Source organism: Ovis canadensis, chromosome 1 (assembly GCF_042477335.2).
Source record: "Ovis canadensis isolate MfBH-ARS-UI-01 breed Bighorn chromosome 1, ARS-UI_OviCan_v2, whole genome shotgun sequence".
Classification (NCBI taxonomy): Eukaryota; Metazoa; Chordata; class Mammalia; order Artiodactyla; family Bovidae; genus Ovis; species Ovis canadensis.
In genome coordinates, this window is record NC_091245.1 from 280,415,495 (window position 1) to 280,435,281 (window position 19,787).

The 19,787-nt window shown below is 45.0% G+C and overlaps 1 protein-coding gene across 1 annotated transcript in view; it reads left to right on the plus strand.

Moving 5' to 3' along the window:
* Positions 1 to 18,248, plus strand: part of KCNH8 (potassium voltage-gated channel subfamily H member 8) — a 462,629-nt gene extending 444,381 nt beyond the window's left edge. The window contains exon 16 of the mRNA XM_069582447.1: positions 15,995 to 18,248. Coding sequence (XP_069438548.1) covers positions 15,995 to 16,693 — 699 coding nt within the window. The 3' untranslated portion in view covers positions 16,694 to 18,248. The remainder of the gene's footprint in view (positions 1 to 15,994) is intronic.
* Positions 18,249 to 19,787: the final 1,539 nt, after the last annotated feature.

A 19,787-nucleotide genomic window follows, 5' to 3' on the forward strand; every position in this document is an offset into this window, starting at 1 on the left:
AATTAAAATATATAGAAATTTATGTGGTAACTATCAGACAAATAATATGTGCACACACTTCAGATATTATGCTTTAAAGAAATTAAAATTTTGGACCCTTTAAAATTCTTCTTTCTTATTTCATAGAATGATAGAACTCAACGGTTAGAAAAAAATTCAAAAAGAAATTAGAAGTGAGAAGAAGATCATTGTAGAAACTAGCAATGCAGGAACAAATAAACACGTCTGTTGAAGCCGATGAGGAAAAAGAAGGAAAGCGTAATCTGTCTAATCTGGTTGAAGAAGATTTTTTTTTAAATATTTTAGGGAAGGTGACAGATATTTAAAATGAACACAAAAAAGACCTAACATGAAAAATACAGGTCTCTGAAGAAGAAAGCCAAGTGTAGCCTTTCTCGTATAGGCTTTCTATATAAACAAGCAGTAAAACTGATTCTCCAATAAAACTGTCTTAAATATTTTTAATGAAACTACATACAGATTTTAAGAAAAAAGATCCTTTGGGCGTCTAACCAAAGAAGATCTTATAAAAGACTTGCAAGGGGAAAGTCTAGACTATCCTTAGACTTTCAGACAGCACAGTCCATGCGAGAAGGTGGATGGAGTGCAGAATGCGCCTCCTGACCTGCCTCAGATAGCCACAGTCCATGCGCGAAGACGGAGTAAAGTGCAAACTACATAAGGTTCTTAAGAAAGTAAAGTGTAAACTAAGGATTTTTCTATTCTGCAAAAATGACCACAAGTATCAAGCTGTTATCAATACAAAAGAATTCAGGGAATATTCTTCCCATGTACATTTCCTGAAAAATGTACTAGAGAACAAGATTCAGAAAACCAAGATGACTTGAAAAAAAAAAAAAAAAACAAAAAAAAAACCAAAAAGCTGTCATAGGACAAGTTGCTCGACATTAAATATGTACTTGTTTATGTTTATAGCACCAAATCTAAGTGAAAGTCAAATGGAGGCGAGTACAAGTTGTCAAGAGCCAGATACCCTGACAGTGTAACTATAGCAGGCCTAAAAAAAGGGGGAGTGAGGAGAGAATGCTCACTGAATATGCCAAAACTTTTAACTGTTTTCAGTAATCGTAATTCGCAGTGGTGTTTGCTTGGTATTGGCATGCATGAGTAATCAGAGGAAAGGGAAGCTGAATGTAGACACACCCCAGGAATGGCAGGTCCAGCTCGACAGTGCAGTGACGCAGACCCCACAAGACAGAGAGTCACAATTTTTTTTATTTCCCAATCCATATAAAAGTTACATTTACCCTATACTGTAGTCTATAAAGTGTATAATAGCATTATGCCTTAAAAAACCCAATGTACATGCTTTAATTTTTAAACAATGCTTTATTGCTAAAAAATGCTAGCCATCACCTGATGATGCAGGGCTGCCACAAATCCTCAATTTGTAAAAAGTCCTGCACCCATGAAGCATGATAAAGCAGAGCACGACAGAACGACATAGGCCTGTAATTAATGCATATCCTGATTCTGTCATCCTCTGTACCTCAATAGCCAGAATCCGCCGTGCAGAATAAAGGAGATACAAACATAATACAGAAAAGTGTTAAGTAAGAACCCACAGTCCTGAAAGGGAACTAGAAATACTAAAATGGACTGACATACGATCATCAGCGTGCGTACATCTCCAAGTTCTTTTAACAGAAATGGAATAAAAACGATGCCAGCCCAGTCACAGTGAGTGTTTCTGTGCCTCAATCATGGTCTTGAAGTACAATGTCCCACCAAAGGGAGCAGGGTCTCTTGTATGAATGGCTGCTTCCAATTGTGGGGCACGAAGTACACACAGCACGTCTGGAAGACCTGTGTTCAGCGCACAAGAGCACTGCCAAACCCTGTTAGCGTGAGGCTGAAAGAACTCAGCTCCATGGCCAAAGACAGGACAATCTGAGCTTCAGTAAAGACAGAAAAGGGTTTCCCTGAGCTCAGATGGTCAAGAATCTGCCTGCAATGCAGGAGACCTGGGTTCAGTCCTTGGCTCGGGAAGATCCTCTGGAGAAGGGAATGGCAATCCATTCCAGCACTCTTGCCTGGATAGGATAAGAAATACAGTGAATTAAAGCACATAAAACGATAACGAATGCTCCAAAATGGTGCCGCTGCTGCTGCTGCTGCTCAGTCACTTCAGTCACGTCCAACTCTGTGCAACAGGAAGCACCTAAATCTTTCTCCTGCAACAGTGCAGCCACACAGAATAATTCAGAAAAATGCAGAGACTAGGGGGCGACTGCTGCACATGGGTAATGAAGCAACACCCGCAGGAGGACGGGCGGGGAACACTGAGGCGCATCTCTGTCATCCCTGGCTGAGCACCACGCCGTCGGGGGTGGGGGGGGCTCCAACTTGCAGCTTCTTCCTGAGACTGAAGGGTACAAGTGGCATACCCAGTACCCCTGACTTCTAAGGCTCCCACGTGACAGACAGGTCTCCAGAGCACCTGGCTCTATAAGCCAGTAGCATCTGTAGCTCAGATGGTAAAGCGTCTGCCTATAATGCGGGAGACCTGGGTTTGATCCCTGGCTTGGGAAGATCCTCTGGAGAAGGCAATGGCAACCCACTCCAGTATTCTTGCCTGGAAAATCCCATGGATGGAGGAGCCTGGTAGGTTACAGTCCATGTGGTCGCAAAGAGTCGGACATGACTGAGCAACCTCATTTTCACTTTCTATGAGCTGGTGGGGCTTGTGCTTAGAAGCCCCCACAGACCTATAGCAAAGAAGCAGTTTGAAAGGGCGCCCCCATGGCGCTATACCTGGGCCCAGCAGAAATGCCCATCTCTCAGTTTCTCCCCAAAAGTGGTTGGACTGTGTACTCTCCAGCTGCTTCCCGAGGGTCCAGCTCCTTACCAGCCTGCATCTCGGTGCTCACTGACATCCCCTGCTCTGACACACCGACGGGTTGGCACATCCCCAACTTCAGGGATCCACTAAGAACAAAGGCCCTAAACCCCAAAATGCCACCAAAAAGCTGTTTAGAACTAAGAAATGAATTCAGTAAAGTTGCAGGGTACAAAATCAATTGACAAAAACCCTTTGCATTTTGATACACTAACAATGAACAACCAAAAAGCAAAATTAAGAACACAGTCCCACTTATAATAGTATAAATACAATAAAGTACCTAAGAATAAAATTAACCAAGGAGATACAAGCTTTGTATACAGAAAACAACAAAACAGTGTTGGAAGAAAGATCTAAACAAATGAACAGCTCCAACCATAAACTCACTGTGTGCGTGAAAGTCGTTCAGTCACGTCTGATTCTTTGCAACCGCACAGAATATGCAGTCCATGGAATTCTCGAGGCCAATATACTGTAGTGGGTAGCCTTTCCCTTCTCCAGGGGATCTTCCCAACCCAGGGATCGAACCTAGGTCCCCCGCATTTCAGGCAGATTCTTTACCAGCTGAGCCGCCAGGGAAGCCCATAAACTCACTAGAGGAACGGAAAAGGTTAGACTAAATTTTAAGCTCTTACTGAAAGATTGGCCTCTGAAGAGTTAACCATAATGACCGCATGCATAAGAATAGGTTTCCTGCAAAGCCACTGTCATCAAGACAGCATGGTACTGGCACAAAGACAGAAATATAGATCAATGGAACAAAACAGAAAGCCCAGAGATAAATCCATGCACCTATGGACACCTTATCTCTGACAAAGGAGGCAAGAATATACAATGGAGAAAACACAATCTCTTTAACAAGTAATCCTAGGAAAACGGGTCAACCACGTGTAAAAGGATGCAACTAGAACACTTTCTAACACCATACACAAAAATAAACTCAAAATGGATTAAAGATCTAAACGTAAGACCAGAAACTATAAAACTCCTAGAGGAGAACATAGGCAAAACACTCTCCAACATAAACCACAGCAGGGTCCTCTATGACCCAGCTCCCAGAATATTGGAAATAAAAGGAAAAATAAACAAATGGGATCTAGTTAAAATTAAAAGCTTCTGCACAACAAAGGAAACTATAAGCAAGGTGAAAAGACAGCCTTCAGAATGGGAGAAAATAATAGCAAATGAAGCAACTGACAAAGAACTAATCTCAAAAATATACAAGCAACTCCTGGAGCTCAATCCCAGAAAAATAAACAACCCAATCAAAAAAATGGGCCAAAGAACTAAACAGACATTTCTCCAAAGAAGACATCAGTTCAGTTCAGTTCAGTCGCTCAGTCGTGTCCAGCTCTTTGCGACCCCATGAATCGCAGCACGCCAGGCCTCCCTGTCCATCACCAGCTCCCGGAGTTCACTCAGACTCACGTCCATCGAGTCAGTGATGCCATCCAGCCATCTCATCCTCGGTCGTCCCCTTCTCCTCCTGCCCCCAATCCCTCCCAGCATCAGAGTCTTTTCCAATGAGTCAGCTCTTCACATGAGGTGGCCAAAGTACTAGAGTTTCAGCTTTAGCATCATTCCTTCCAAAGAAATCCCAGGGCTGATCTCTTTCAGAATGGACTGGTTGGATCTCCTTGCAGTCCAAGGGACTCTCAATAGTCTTCTCCAACACCACAGCTCAAATGCATCAATGCTTCGGCACTCAGCCTTCTTCACAGTCCAACTCTCACATCCGTACATGACCACAGGAAAAACCATAGCCTTGACTAGACAGACTTTAGTCGGCAAAGTAATGTCTCTGCTTGTGAATATGCTGTCTAGGTTCGTCATAACTTTCCTTCCAAGGAGTAAGCGTCTTTTAATTTCATAGCTGCATACAGATGGCTAACAAACACATGAAAAGATGCTCAACATCACTCATTATCAGAGAAATGCAAATCAAGACCACAATGAGGTACCATCTCACAGCAGTCAGAATGGCTGTGATCCAAAGTCTACAAGCAATAAATGCTGGAGAGGGTGTGGAGAAAAGGGAACCCTCTTACACTGTTGGTGGGAATGCAAACTAGTACAGCCACTATGGAGAACAGTGTGGAGATTCCTTAAAAAACTGCAAATAGAACTGCCTTATGACCCAGCAATCCCACTTCTGGGCATACACACCGAGGAAACCAGAATTGAAAGAGACACATGTACCCCAATGTTCATCGCAGCACTGTTTATAATAGCCAGGACATGGAAGCAACCTAGATGTCCATCAGCAGATGAATGGATAAGAAAGCTGTGGTACATATACACAATGGAGTGTTACTCAGCCATTAAAAAGAATACATTTGAATCAGTTCTAATGAGGTGGATGAAACTGGAGCCGATTATACAGAGTGAAGTAAGCCAGAAAGAAAAACACCAATACAGTATACTAATGCATATATATGGAATTTAGAAAGATGGTAATGATAACCCTGTATGTGAGACAGCAAAAGAGACACAGATGTGTAGAATGGACTTTTGGACTCTGTGAGACAGGGCGAGGGTGGGATGATGGGGTTGAAACATGTATAATATCATATGTGAAATGAATCGCCAGTCTATGTTCAATGCATGATACTGGATGCTTGGGGCTGGTGCACTGGGATGACCCAGAGGGATGGTGTGGGGAGGGAGGTGGGAGGGGGGTTCAGGATGGGGAACACGTGTACACCCGTGGCAGATTCATGTTGATATATGGCAAAACCAATACAGTATTGTAAAGTAATTAGCCTCCAATTAAAATAAATAAATCTATTAAAAAAATAAAAACTAAGCAAACCAAAATGGAAAAAAAAAAAGAACAGGATTACTAATCTGACTCAGCTGGAACCAGTGGGCTCTGGCTCTGTACCTGTGGGATTGCTGGAAATGCAGACTCCCAGGCCCCGCCCCACACCTACTGATCCCCAGGTGGTTCCTATCTGGGTTAACTCTTGAGGCACTTGGTATTCTGAAAGGAGACAGACTGGTTTCTTGGTCCTGATAGTGGTGAGGATCCCGAGCCAGACAGCAGTCCAGACACTAGTCAACTATCACAGGAGGCAGGGCGGTAGATGAGGAAAGCAACCAAAGGGGGACAACCAACGGATTCGCACAGCACAGCTGAAGCTGCCAAAGGGGGATAACCAACGGATTCGCACAGCACAGCTGAAGCTGCCAAAGGGGGATAACCAACGGATTCGCACAGCACAGCTGAAGCTGCCAAAGGGGGATAACCAACGGATTCGCACAGCACAGCTGAAGCTGCCAAAGGGGGATAACCAACGGATTCGCATAGCACAGCTGAAGCTGCCAAAGGGGGACAACCAACGGATTCGCATAGCACAGCTGAAGCTGCCAAAGGGGGATAACCAACGGATTCGCACAGCACAGCTGAAGCTGCCAAAGGGGGATAACCAACGGATTCGCATAGCACAGCTGAAGCTGCCCGGTTGGCCCAAAGGCCTGAGCTTGCAGAAATTCATTTAAACCGTTAGAGTCACCGCTTTCAAGACTACAACTGGTCATTTTCTGTGCTGGTCGCGCTAGACTTGCATCCTTCCCTTGTGACTTGAGAAGCGTCAGTTGCACCTGCGAAAGGAAAGCCCTTGGTACTGTTCCTGTGTGACCGTGGGTGAGCCGCTTCACCCCCAGCGTCCTAGTCCCTCCAGCTGTAGACGAAACTTGCAGCTTTCGTCAGTAATGGCACAGAGATCTTCATTTGGCTGGAATTTATGCAAGTGCCAAGTATGATTATTATTTTAGCTGACAGATAAAAAGACTGTCACTTGTTTTTGAATGCTTTGTGAAGCAAAAAAAAAACACAAGGATGAAATTATGCCGATCGTCTTTTTTGTTTTGCCTGCTTATGGAGTTTGATTGAACTTGTCTGAATCCCGTGATAAATATGCAACATAACAAAGGATTAAATGAAAGACCATTTAATTACCTGAATCAGAGCTTGTAAAAATGTATATGTGTTCATGGCAGGGGGAGACGATTGGTGTAATTAGCACCCCTGAATTTAGGAAAATTGTGTCTGGCAGGAAAATGTGTACATGTTTGGCAAAAATTGAGTGACAGGTCGAGAACTCTTCAAGCTAAGAAGATTTTATCAACAGATGCATTCCCCATCTGCTCACTGAATGCACAGAAATGGAAATCACATTTTTCCTCTATCAACTGAAGTTGCAGTTATACCCAGAGTCCATAAATCATACCATACTGGTAACTGAGATGAAGAAATGTAAAACAGGCATAATATAAGATGAAGCTATTTTCTATGTGAAACAAAAGATATTGTCAAAGACACATTCTGGGCTTCATTACGAAACTCACACTTGTGTTTGCAAAAGGCACAATTCAAAGACACACTACAAAAGCAAATCTGTGCTTGTACCAAAACTCATGAAATCTCAGTGTAAAAGCTGGCCATTCAGGTGTTATTGGACCATAGGGCACCAACACCACAGAAGGATTATTTAAGCCATGTTTAATAACACAGTGTTTTCAAAATCTGCTGTTTTGACATGATGGGGGCTTCCATGAGACGAGATCGTATGGAACATCTTTACCTGCCAGAATTATAGTGACACGTCCGTGTTTTGCAGTGCTATTTAGAGGAAATTGGAGAAAGCTATTTAAGTTCAAGTGAAAAATAACAAACTCATAGTAAGAAATTAACCATGCAATTTATCGTTTATCAAGTTACTCACGTATCAACAAAGATTTGCACTGTGTTGGCCGAAAAGTGCATTTGGGTTTTTCCATACGCTGTAACAGGAAAAGCCAAACAAGCTTTTTGAACAACTTGATCAATGGCAAGGTTTGTGCAAGGCCTTGGACTACTATGAAAAGCTAACAACCATCGTACCTGCCCCCACCCCTGCCTCACACTGGTCCTTGCTCGACTCTTACCAACACCAAGCTGCGGATCATTCTATTTTAGCTCACGCATCATCTTTAGAGAATTCTTAGTCCATCCGACTGCAATTTCTCAAAACTCAGACTTAAGGGTGCGTGTGTGCCAAGCCACTTCAGTCGTGTCCGACTCTTTGTGACCCCATGGCCCGCCAGACTCCTCTGTCCATGGGATTCTCCAGGCAAGAGCACTGGAGTGGGTTGCCCTGCCCTCCTCCAGGGGATCTTCCCGACCCAGGGGTCAAACCCAGGTCTCCCGCAGCTCCTGCACTGCAGGTGGTTTCTTTACCACTAAGCCACTGGGAAAGCCCCAGACTTAAGGATACAGGATCTTAATCAAAGAATTTCAAAAGCTCTGATTACTGCTATTACCATTTGCCCCTGGAAAGGCTAAAACATGGAGACTCAGTTTCTTCCAATATTAATTATGTCAAAGTGTTAACAGGAATGGTTTACCTCTCCATGCTGAGGCTGAGGAGCAGTTACAGAGATAGCTGGCTTTTACTTCCTTTGGGCTCAGTGTTTCCTGGGTTAATATTCGCCACCATAGGGTTTGAACTAAGTTTAGTGACGATGTTGCATTGTTAAGTACAGACGCCTGAAATTCTGGCATAACACCAGTCTTCTGGGGGATAAACTTTAACATCCATCATATGATTTAATCGTCACAACAAAGCCCTGGTTGAGATATGACTCAGGAGGATGAGACGTACTATCACATCAATGAAACGAATTAAACATGAAAGGGGAAACCCAGGCACTCTGGAAATGTAGGCGATGATGATTTCTAGGCCAACAGAAGCTCAGAGGAAACGTGGATATGGCAGAGATAGAAAAACTGTGGTCTTCATGATTCCCTTCTTAGCGGTGGGGCAAGGCCAGTGTGCGGATTATCACGGGCGGCTGAGAGGTCTCTTGGCACACAGGTGTTTCTACTCATGACGGAGATGCGGCTCAAAAGAGGGAACGCACTGCCAGGAAGCCTTCTAAACCTCGCGATTTGTCGGCTAACTGTGTGGTGTGGGGAGAAGAGAGAAGGGAAGAACCTTTAGATACTCCAAAGTTTTGGCTAGAAACTGAGCTGCTTGGTAGCACAGATGGTGTTTTCATCAATTCTTCTTCCTAACAGTTGGGATTTTGGAAGGCCTAGAGAAATCTTGGATGTGAATAATTGCCCACATAGACGGTAATGATGAACTGGTTTGGCCAACAGTTTTGAAGACTGATGGACTCTTATCCACTGAGACACGAGAAGGCAGAGGAGAAAGAAGGGGAGAAAGTGAGTAAAGAAGGTGTAACAATTCAGAAGTGAAAGAATAATGTATAGTATTGATAAGCGGTGGTTTCTTTACTGTATTTGGAAGTAGCAATAATCAGAAGGCCACTCTAAAACAGCCGTGAAGGATGGCAACCAGGGATGAAAACCTTTGCCAAGTTTCAGCTGATAAAACAACTCTGAATAACTTGATTGGATCCCTCACTTGGCACTCTGCATGTAATCATGAGATATGAGAGTCAGTAAACAGAGCAATCTCCCCAGGGAATCAAAACCACCCGTGGAAATCAAGCTTATATCGGGGTGAGTGACAAAGCTGAAGTATAAACGAAGTCTAGCGAAGTCTCTGCCTAAAGAGACCTCTTTCTGCAACTGTGAAGGAAACACGATAAAATGAGAAGGATTCTTAGGGAATGCCACCTGCTCACAGAAACTGGGAGATGTCCAAGGATTTGACTCAGGACATTTATCTACAAAAACTTCAACAGTCTTAATACTTACTTTTAGCACATTTATGTGGGTAAAGAGCCCCAGTTACAGATTTTCCAAAGTAATTTTGTAGTAGGAATCTTTCCCGCATGATATTTATGGCAAAATCACGAGATAACATAACATAAACATTGAAGGTGATGTGAGAACCAAAGTCCTTCAAAACGGCAGGAACTGAATTCATTTACACATTCAAGATTTACTGGGAACATGTTGTGTTCTAGGCATTGCCCTGAGTCCAGGAGATACTGGACTACTCTCAGGGAACTCAGAGCCTTGTGGGGCAGACAGCCCTGTCTAAGGTTTAAACTGCTCTGTGAGTATCAGTGAGCTGTCAGGAAAAAGCTCTGCAGAGGAAACGTGGAATTAGATGTGCGAAGGCAGAGAAAGTCACCTGACGGAAAGGGGCTGAGGAGAAGAGCCCTTCTCAGAGGAACTGCCTTCAGGAGGGCAGTGAGCTGTGACTCGCTCTGTATTCAGATGGGTGGTGTGCGAGGGGGAAATGCAGGAAACGGGCAGTCATGGGGCCAAGCGGAAACACTGTTCACAGCAGCCAAGACGTGAAGCAGCTTAAACGTCCATCGGCAGAGGAGAGGACAAAGAAGATGTGGTGTACATACACACACTACGGAACATTACTCACCAAAAAAAGGAGTGAAATAGTACCATCTGCAGCAACACGGACGGACGTAGAGATTATCGCGCCAAGTCAGGAACCACAAATGTCTAATGATACATGTAAACGTGGAAGCTTAAAAAATGATGCAAATGAACTTATTTACAAACCAAAAGCAGACCCACAGACGTAGAAAACAAACTCACAGTTACCCAAGGGGAAAGGTCAGGGGTGATTGGTTAGGAGTTTGGTATTAACGTGTACAAACTACTATAAAATAAACAAACACAGGGAGCTCTACTCAATATTTTGTGATAGCCTAGAGGGGAAAGGAACCTGAAAATATATGTGTGTGTATATAAATCAGCTTACGTACACCTGAAAGCAATACAGCGTTGTAAATCAGCTACGCGTGTATGCTAACTCGCTTCAGTCGCGTCCAACTCTGTAGGACCCTGTGGACCGTAGCCGGCCAGGCTGCTCTGTGCATGGGATTCTCCAGGCAGGAACACTGGAGTGGGTTGCCATGCCCTCCTCCAGGGGATCTTCCCGACCCTGGGATTGAACCCGTGTTTCTTGTGTCTCCTGCATTGACGGGTGGATTCTTTACCGCTAGTGCCCCCTGCGAGGCCTGTAATTCAGTTATACTTCTATTTTTTAAATAATGATTTAAAAAAAAAAACAGACTTGTGAGGTGCTTTGTAATACCAGCTCTGCTTTCTAATATGAGTGACAGAGACATCCAAGCAGTTGAAGGCAAATGGGAAAAAAGTGGGTTCATTGGATCTGAGCGATTCATTTACTTCTATCCACCAATCTGCGGCATCCCGGTTTCATGCTGCGTTTTGAAGACATCTCCTTAAGCGGACTTAGCCTTGATCACGAAGTAGTCCCAACAACCTTTTTTTTTTTTTTTTAATGATCATCTTCTTATCTGTACTGTCAAAAACGCCATCCTTGAAAAGTAGAGAAGTTGGCATTTTTGCTTTCTGCGTTTGATTAAGAGTAAAGCCTTTCCTGTTTAAGAATGAATTTTGTTAGTGAGCCCAGCAGGACGCAGAAGATAAAAGTGCTATGAAGCTCTACCGTATTCTGTGTGGCAGGAGGCGGTCACCTTCAGTGACACCAGTCTCCACCTGCAGGGGATGCCATCTCTCCAGCGGCTTTGTCCTTACAAAGGGAAAGGTCCCTTACCTAACAGGGATTGACTCCCTATGAAGCTTTAACAAGGGGCAGCGGTATTCCCAGTGACACAGTGACAGAACCTTCCCTGGCGTAAATTGAACATTGCGCTCTAGAGCTAAAGAAAGCTCTATTTCCTTGGGTTCTTTGCTTCTTTTTAGTTCAAGCTAATGTAGTAAAATTTTTATGAAAATGCTAATGCTGTTTACATTCCTGGAGCCATTCAAGATTCTGGAGTTCCAATTCAGGGCCTCAAAGTTGTGGCATAGAAAAAGTTCAGTGTCAAAAATGTGGCCATGGAGAAGTATCCCAACCATAGGAAAATACTGGTTTCTTTTGAATGCTTAAAAAAAAAAAAAAAAGTTCGTCAGCAATATGTCTATTAACCTATTGCCCAGTTCCAGATTTTCCCTTTTTACAAACCTTTTTTGTTTGTGGTCCATTCATATAGTTTGCTGTGAAAAGACCTGACTGTGCTTGATTGGTCTCTTGTTTTTGGAGATGATGCTATTTGCATCAGTTACCATTTCAGACAATGTCGCGTTACTCCCAGGTGCACAGCAAAGTGATTCTGTTATACATACAAGTTGTTCAGTTGCTCAGTCATATCTGAGTCTTTTGTGACCCCATGGACTGTCTCCGCCAGGCCCCACTGTCCATGGGGTTTCCCAGGCCAGAACACTGCAGTGGCCCGCCACTTCCTTCTCCAGGGGACCTTCCTGACCAAGGATAGAACCCATGTCTCCCGCACTGGCAGGCAGATTCTTTACCACTGACTCACCAGGGAAGCCCATACATACGTGTGTGTGTGTGTGTGTGTGTAAGAGAGAGCGAGCGCATCTTTTCTCAGACTCGTTTCCTTTGTAGGTGATTACAGCTACTGAGTAGAGCGCCTTGTGCTGCCCAGTCAGCCGTCCTCTCTGCTTCTCTGTTTCATAGTGTGCGGACGTTAGTCCCCAAGCCCTAATTCATGCCCTCTGCTCCCCCTTTTGGGACCGTACGCTCATGTCCTAGGCCAGCGGTTCTATATCCCTTCTGCATGTGAGTTGGACCTGGAGTTATCATACTAAGTGACGTAAGCGAAAGACACACATGATACCGTGTATACGTGGAATCTAAAAGCAGCGGCCTAATTTCAGACCGCTCTTAAACGTGAGGCTCCCGTTTGCATCATGCGTGCTCCTCACAAATTCTGACCACATTAGCAAAAATCTCTCAACTCTTAACCAATATTTTCTCTTCTGTTAGGTAAGATACCATAACAGAAAAAGCACCAAACCTGGAAAGCTGGAATTCCCTGCCGAAAACTGTCAGTCACGAAATAAGAGAACTTTAAATGTCGTTCAGGGACTTCCTTGGAGACCCAGTGGCTAAGTGTGCCTTGCAATGCAGGAGATGTGTGTTCAATCCCAGGTCAGGGGACTAAGATCCCACATGGCGCAGAGCAGCTAAGCCCTGCGCTCAGAGCCAGCCAAGACCCGACACAGCCAATGCTTTAAAATGTCAGTTAGCCTCCGAGCTTTAGTGTCCGCAGTTCACAGATGGGAAAGTAAGAGTGTGCTCCTGATGGTCTTAGTGTTATTTGTCGGTCCAATAAGGAAAGTGTGCCTGAAAGCGTGTTGTATTATTTACTTATTTGTTCAGTATAACTGTTGGCATGTCTAAAATGCAAAGCCATGCTTCAAAGATTATGTCTTTATTCAATGCTAAGGCCAATTGAAAGCATTTTTACTGGGAGCTGAGCCCCGGTGAATTTGATACAGGCATTAACTTAGACAACCTACAAGAATGAATAGTTAACATATCCTTCAAACATCTCATTTAGTATCAAATTTCTCTTTGGAAAGTTTGATAGGAGAGCTGATCAACCGAAGACAGAAGCCCTGGGTGAATGCCTGCTGTGCTGAGATGCAGAGATGACTTGTGTCGAGCTGGGTGCTTTAGAATTGAGGCCTGGCAGGGTATGAAATTGACAACCTGCAGTGAAAATCTTAAAACACATAGACTCTTTCTCAGATTCACTGCTTCACTTATTAAATGTGAGTCTCAGTGGTATCTTTTTTGTCACCAAAAGTTTTAGATCTCTGCAAAGCCTGGGCAAGTATTAGATTGAGTCCCTTGAGTTCCACCCTAACTGCAAGGCAGAAATATTTTTGGTCTGGCAATTTCAACGCAGGTGTTACCAGTTGGTTGCCTGAAACATGGAAAAACCTCCTTCTGGCCTTTTAGAAATGCCCGATTTGACTGGTGCTGCCTCCTGACGGGCCTGCCAGGGAGAATTAGTTTCTTACTGCAGTTACAGGAAGTGGACTGAATGAAGTTACTGGGTGAATTAGGAATATATATGCATATATTGAAAAAAAAGAGTCTGACCAAAACAGCAGCATTGGTTTTGGCTTCACTGAAACTGAACTGCCCTTTGGTCTTTTTTGTTTGTGATGGTATTTGGCCAATGGGTTTAGCTGCTTGTGTTGGAATTTGTGGTTCACAACAGTAGGATCAAGGCACAGGAAGTCCTTTATAAAACAGCCTTACAGCAGTGAAGCCAAGATGTTATCATGGGCATGAGTGTTATGAATATCACCAAAGGCTAGAAAATAGGTGTGTCCTGCTTTCTGAAATATAGGTTTTCTTCACTTTGAAAAATCCAGAAAAGCTGGATTTAAGTCAGATTGAATTTTCTGGCAGTCTTCCATGGTTAAAAAAGCAGTGCGGTTATTAGGGAAATACACCCTCCAGTGAAATATAGTGTTAGTTCAAGTGTGAAACAGATGATGAGGAGAGAACTTGAGGGTCATGTTTCCTCTGAAAATTTTACACAGACTAAGTGTCTCACCCAGAAAAGTGAACAAAGCTCATACTGCGCAAGTGGGGTCATATCAGTAATTCTGCAGGTTTTTGACACAGTGATTCTGGGATCACTGATGGATCCCAGCCCTCCTGGGTCCCCATGGTGTTTATCTTTAGATTCACACCACTTTGAGATGTCTGGGGTCAGGGGTGTCTACCCCGGGGCATCCACTAACTCAGAGGAAGCAAAAGACGCTATATTTAAGAGGCACCAGAGTTGATGGACCTACCTTCTAATTTTGTCCAAGAACTCTCAAATCACTTATTAAGAATGTCAAAGACAAATATCATATGATATCATTAATCTGTGTAATCTTAAAAAAATGATACAAATGAACTTATTTACAAAACAGAAAGAGATTCACAGACATAGAAAACAAGTTTATGGTTACCAAGACAGAAAGGGGGGGAGAGGGCTAAATTAGGAGTTTACTAATTTACACTACTGTATACACGCTAGAAAAACAGCAAGGACCTGCTGGGTAGCACAGGGTGCTCTGCTTAATGGTTTGTGATCATCTTTAAGGAAAATAACCTGAAAAGGAATACGTGTGTGTGTGTGTCTGTTTGTGTGGGTGTGTAAGTGTGTGTGTGTTGGGGTGGGTGTGTAAGTGTGTGTGGGGTGTGTGTGTATGTGTCTGTCTGTGTGTGGGGGTGTGGGGGTGTGGGTGTGTGGATGTGTGTGTGTGGGTGTGTGTGGGTAAGTGTGTGTTTGTTGGGGTGGGTGTGTAAGAGTGTGTGGGGTGTGTGTCTGTCTGTCTGTCTGTCTGTGTGATGGGGGTGTGTGTAGGTGTGTGTGTGTGTGTGTGTGTGTGTATGAGTGCTCAGTTGCTTCAGTCTTGTCCAGCTCTTTGCAGCCCTATGGACTATAGCCCACTAGGCTCCTCTGTCCACTGGATTCTCCAGGCAAGGGCTGCCATGCCCTCCTCCATGGGATCCTCCCACCCACGGATCAAACCCATATCTCCTGTGGCTTTTGCATGGCCGGGAGATTCTTCACCACTGGCCACTGGGGAAGCCCCAAATGTGTGTGTGTGAGTGTGTGTGAGTGTGTGTGGGTGTGTGTGAGTGTGGGTGTGTGGGTGTGTGGGTGTGTGTGTGAGAGTGTGTGTGTGGGTGTGTGAGTGTGTGTGTGTGAATGTGTGGGTGTGGGTGTGTGTGTGTGAGTGTGTGTGGGGGTGTGTGTGAGTGTGTGTGGGGAGTGTGTGAATGTGTTTGGGGGGGTGTGTGTGGGTGAGGGTGTGTGTAGGTGTGGGTGTGAGTGTGTGTGTGTGTGTGCGTGTGGCTGTGTGAGTGTGTGTGTGTGGGTGTGTGAGAGTGTGTGTGGGGGGGTGTGAGTGTGGGGGGGTATGAGTGTGTGTGGGTGTGTGAGATTGTGTGTGTGTGTGTGTCTGTGTGTGTGAGTGTCTGTGTGTGTGTGTGTGTGTGTGTGTATTGCGTTTGCCTAAAAGTTCCACGATGAACTTTTAGGCTGACCCAATGTGTGTAGCTGAATCACTTTGTTATCCATCTCAAACATTATACATCAACAGTATTTCAATTAAAAAATAATAAAGGTATAAAATTTTTTTAAAAAACAGACTACATCTTTCCAGGTCTCCTCAGAATGAGGATGGCTTTAGATCAGGTGCTCAGCTTCCTCAGTCACCTTAGGGTTTGGCTTGAGTTGGAGGCGAAGCCGTTTTTCGGACCTTCTTACTGAGAAACCGCCCCTCCCTTCCTCGCGCTCTGAGATCGCAGCCCTGGCGGTCTGACCGCTGCCTTCCGCTCTGCTTTGTCCACGCAGGTAACCACGCTGACTCAGGAGGTCTCCCAGCTCGGCAGGGACATGAAGACGGTGATGCAGCTTCTCGAGCACGTCCTGTCTCCGCAGCAGCAGTCCCGGCTTTGCTCTCTGCACACCGCCTCTCTGCGTCCCTCCAGTTTCCAGGGCGGGATGACCTGGAGCACACACCAGCCCTGTCTGCACTTGCAAGCCGCTGGCGCCGCCTACACCCCAGCCCAGCTCTGCCAGGGGAGTGTCACCCCCGAGAGATGGAGTGTGGGGCCCTCCTCGGTGGGGGGCAGCCCCCTGCAGACGGGAGCCCAGGAGCAGAGTCCTGCGGGCGTGGAGCTCCGCGCCTCCCCGAGCCTGGATCACGCGCCTGCCCACTGCCAGGTGGTCCAGGAAGGTCGCCTGCAGCTTCTCAGGTGCATCTCCCCGCAGTCGGACACGACGCTGACGCCGCTGCAGTCCATCTCGGCCACCCTCTCCTCCTCCACTTGCTCCTCCTCAGAGACCTCTTTGCACCTGGTTCTCCCCAGCAGATCAGAGGAGGGCAGCTTGGGCCAGGGAGCCGTGAGTTCCTTCAGTCTGGAAAACCTGCCGGGATCTTGGGAGCGGGAAAGACGGGCATCCATCTCCACTGATCCCCTGGAGAGCTTTCCGCTGGAAATGGTCTCAAGCACAGCAGAAGGGAAAGATGGCAGAGCCGGGCACGTATGATGTCAGTGCAGCTCACCGGTGCCCGCCTCCCCGTCACTGCGGGATGCCAGCCTGGGGTGGCCTTGCTAGCCCGTGGCAGCGTGACAACTGGGCAGACCCGTGGAAAATGGGACCAGGCCAGGGCAGAACCACCTCCATCCTGCAGCAGACACTTCCTACATCCTAGAGACAAAATAGGACCCTTTTCCTGTGCAGGTATTAACTTACTGGTCTGTTTGACAGACTTTGGTGAAAGTCCAAAGACCCTGAGGGTCTGAGCAGCTATAGGTCCCAGACGAAGAATGTGTGGACTCGTGTCCTGGGTGGCTTTTCAGAAGAGCAGCAAAGGTTTTTTCCTGAGTGCCTGCGTGTCACTCCTGAACAATATCCATATTGTGGGCCCTGGGAGTACACAGTTCCTGCTGACCTACTTTTCAAAAATAGAAGGCAAGTGGACAATTATCACGGCATGTCATCTCCTAGACAATCAGTCACACAGAGCTGGTGGCCAGCGGTCAGCTATTGCACGTTATTTGCCATGTAAATGAATATGTCTTTATTTATCAGAAAAGAGAGGCTATTTTTATATCCTTGGTATGAAATATGTATTTAAACTATTTAAACTATTTATAAAGAAATGAATGTTTTCTTTTCATTTTGGTAAAAAAAAAAAGCTTGCTGTTTTAACAAGAAATGCACTACTGTTACGTCTAGTAGATCAAAAATTATTATTAAGAGGACGTAGTTTTGAAAGGAAGCCCACCCCCTTTTATCTGCATGCAGTTTGCAACAAATGTATCCTCAAGCTTCTGGGTTACAAAAAAAAGTGAGATCTTATTTTATTAAGGAGATAAAAACCCAGTCAGAGCATCTGGTATGGTGGGGGGTGGGGGCAGAATCCACCCGACCTCTGGGGACTCGTGGAAAGTCCTGACTTGAGGCTACCCCTGCCATGCCCATATACGTGTTTTTCCTCCAGCCACCTTATGTGTGGTTCTGGAACCCAAAACTGGTCTGGGGAATATGAGACCGCAACCACACTGGACTATTTTGGCCTCAAAATGAGGAAGGAAACCTTGAGTGTGTTCTTCCTCTGTGCTTATCTTTCAGGAGAGCTTGTATAGACCGGTGAACATTCCAAAATGAAGCCAGAACTTCTGAACTCTAACTTGTAAAAGGGCTGCCAGCTTGCTTTGGATCAGCACTTTAATTTTTTTTCTTGAAAGCTCTCAACAGTGCTGTGAGTTATGAAGAGCAGGTGTTTTCTTTCTCATTTTGCAGAGAGAAAAAAAGAAATAAAGCCCCAGCAATTATACAGCTAGGATGCTGGAGATAGTCTAGAACCCATAATGCTTTCTACACCTCAACCAACATCCAAATTCAGATGCTGGCATGGTAATAGTTTAAATGCTTTTGCTTCAGGTTTATTATGGTTAAGAATGTGTAAGGCCTCATCAATTAAGATGTTCTTAGAGAATATACTGAATTCACCTTCTGGAGTCCCCTGTTCCCATTTCCCACTGCAAAGAATAAGTAATGTGAAAGTTGTATTATTAAAGACATCTACACAAAGCAAGACTTCTGGTGTGTGACTCTTATACCCTAAAATTGGCTAGAGCAGCAGAAAGAAAATAAAGCTTCTCTTAAAAAAAGTGAAAGCTGTACATGTGTCTGAGGCAGGTCTTTTAAGAATCTATCTTCTGTTCCCCCAGTTCCAAAATTCAGTCTCTCCTCACCCAAGTGAATGGGAAAACTGAGGACAAAGCAACATGCAGGGTTTAACATGTATTTGTAGCCACACTTTTTGCTCATCGTGACCTACAACATCATTTTAAGTACAATTCCAATAGATCTCACTGGTGTGGGTTCTGCCATCTTTCTGGAAAAGCAGCACGGCCATCACTGAGGCTTAATAACAAAGCCTGACATTCTGATCTGGGAGTAGACTACGTACCAACACCTGTTTAAGGAGTAAGACCTTACGTTTCCTTACATAATAGTCAGACAATGTTAAAGTTATTATTTTATTCCCATTTTGTAAATGAATAATTGGGACACAGATGTTTTTAGCCTGCCTAGTCACACTGCTTTGAGTAACAGCCTCAATACCCCCACGGCCACTCTGGGCACTCCTCCTTTCACGGTCAGACCTAGTCCTGCTGCCTTTTGAAGTTGTACTCGTCATTAATGTCCCTGGAAATCCATGAATAAAATAAAAATTTTTTGGTGTTTTTTAAGCACACCTATGGGGTAAATTGGGCTTCCCAGGTGGCGCTAGTAGTAAAGAACCCGCCTGCCAATGCAGGTTGGATCCTTGGGCTGGGAAGATCCGCTGGAGGAGGACACAGGCAACCCACTCCAGTACTCTTTCCTGGGGAAATCCCATGGACAGAGGAGCCTGGTGGGCTACAGTCCATGGGGTCACAGAGAGTCAGACAAGACTGCAGGGGCTGAGCATGCATTCATGGGATAAATCAGCCACACTTTGGGGATTTTGGAAAGTCCTAGTGACACGCCTGGAAATATGCCCATGATTTTCTGCCGGGGTCCAGCCCCGGTGGATCCAGGGAATTTGAAGGGGGAATGGAGTCGGCATCTGGGAAAGGACTATTTAATTAGAAATATAAAGAGATTAGGAGAGAATAGTGCAGTAGGAAAATTAGTGGAGAAAAGAGGCTGAATAACTTGGTTTACGTGGAAAACCAATGAAGTTCCAAGACAAGGAACTTGCACCATCTACGTTAGGCCGCCGGCGCCCACTTGAATAGCAGACGGTTCCCCGCCTTGGGCTCCCTCTCGTGTGGGTCTTAGAAGCCAGGGCAAATAAGTAGACTAGGTGAGCCTCCGCATTCCAAGGGATCAGCTTGAAAAGGAGAGGGAGGGAGAGGGAGAAAGAGAGAGAGAGAGAGTCGACATGGGAGGAGCCAGATTTCTAAGAAACCAGCTCAAGAAGCTGGTGTGAGAAGCTGGTCCCTCCTTTATTGTTCAGGAAAGCTTTTTATACTTTTGGTTGTACATAGAGATCAATGGATAAAGCAAAATTATTCAGCATCAGCAGCCCTGACTCTTATCGAGACCAGGCTTTCTCTCTGCATACCTAGCTGTATACACAAGT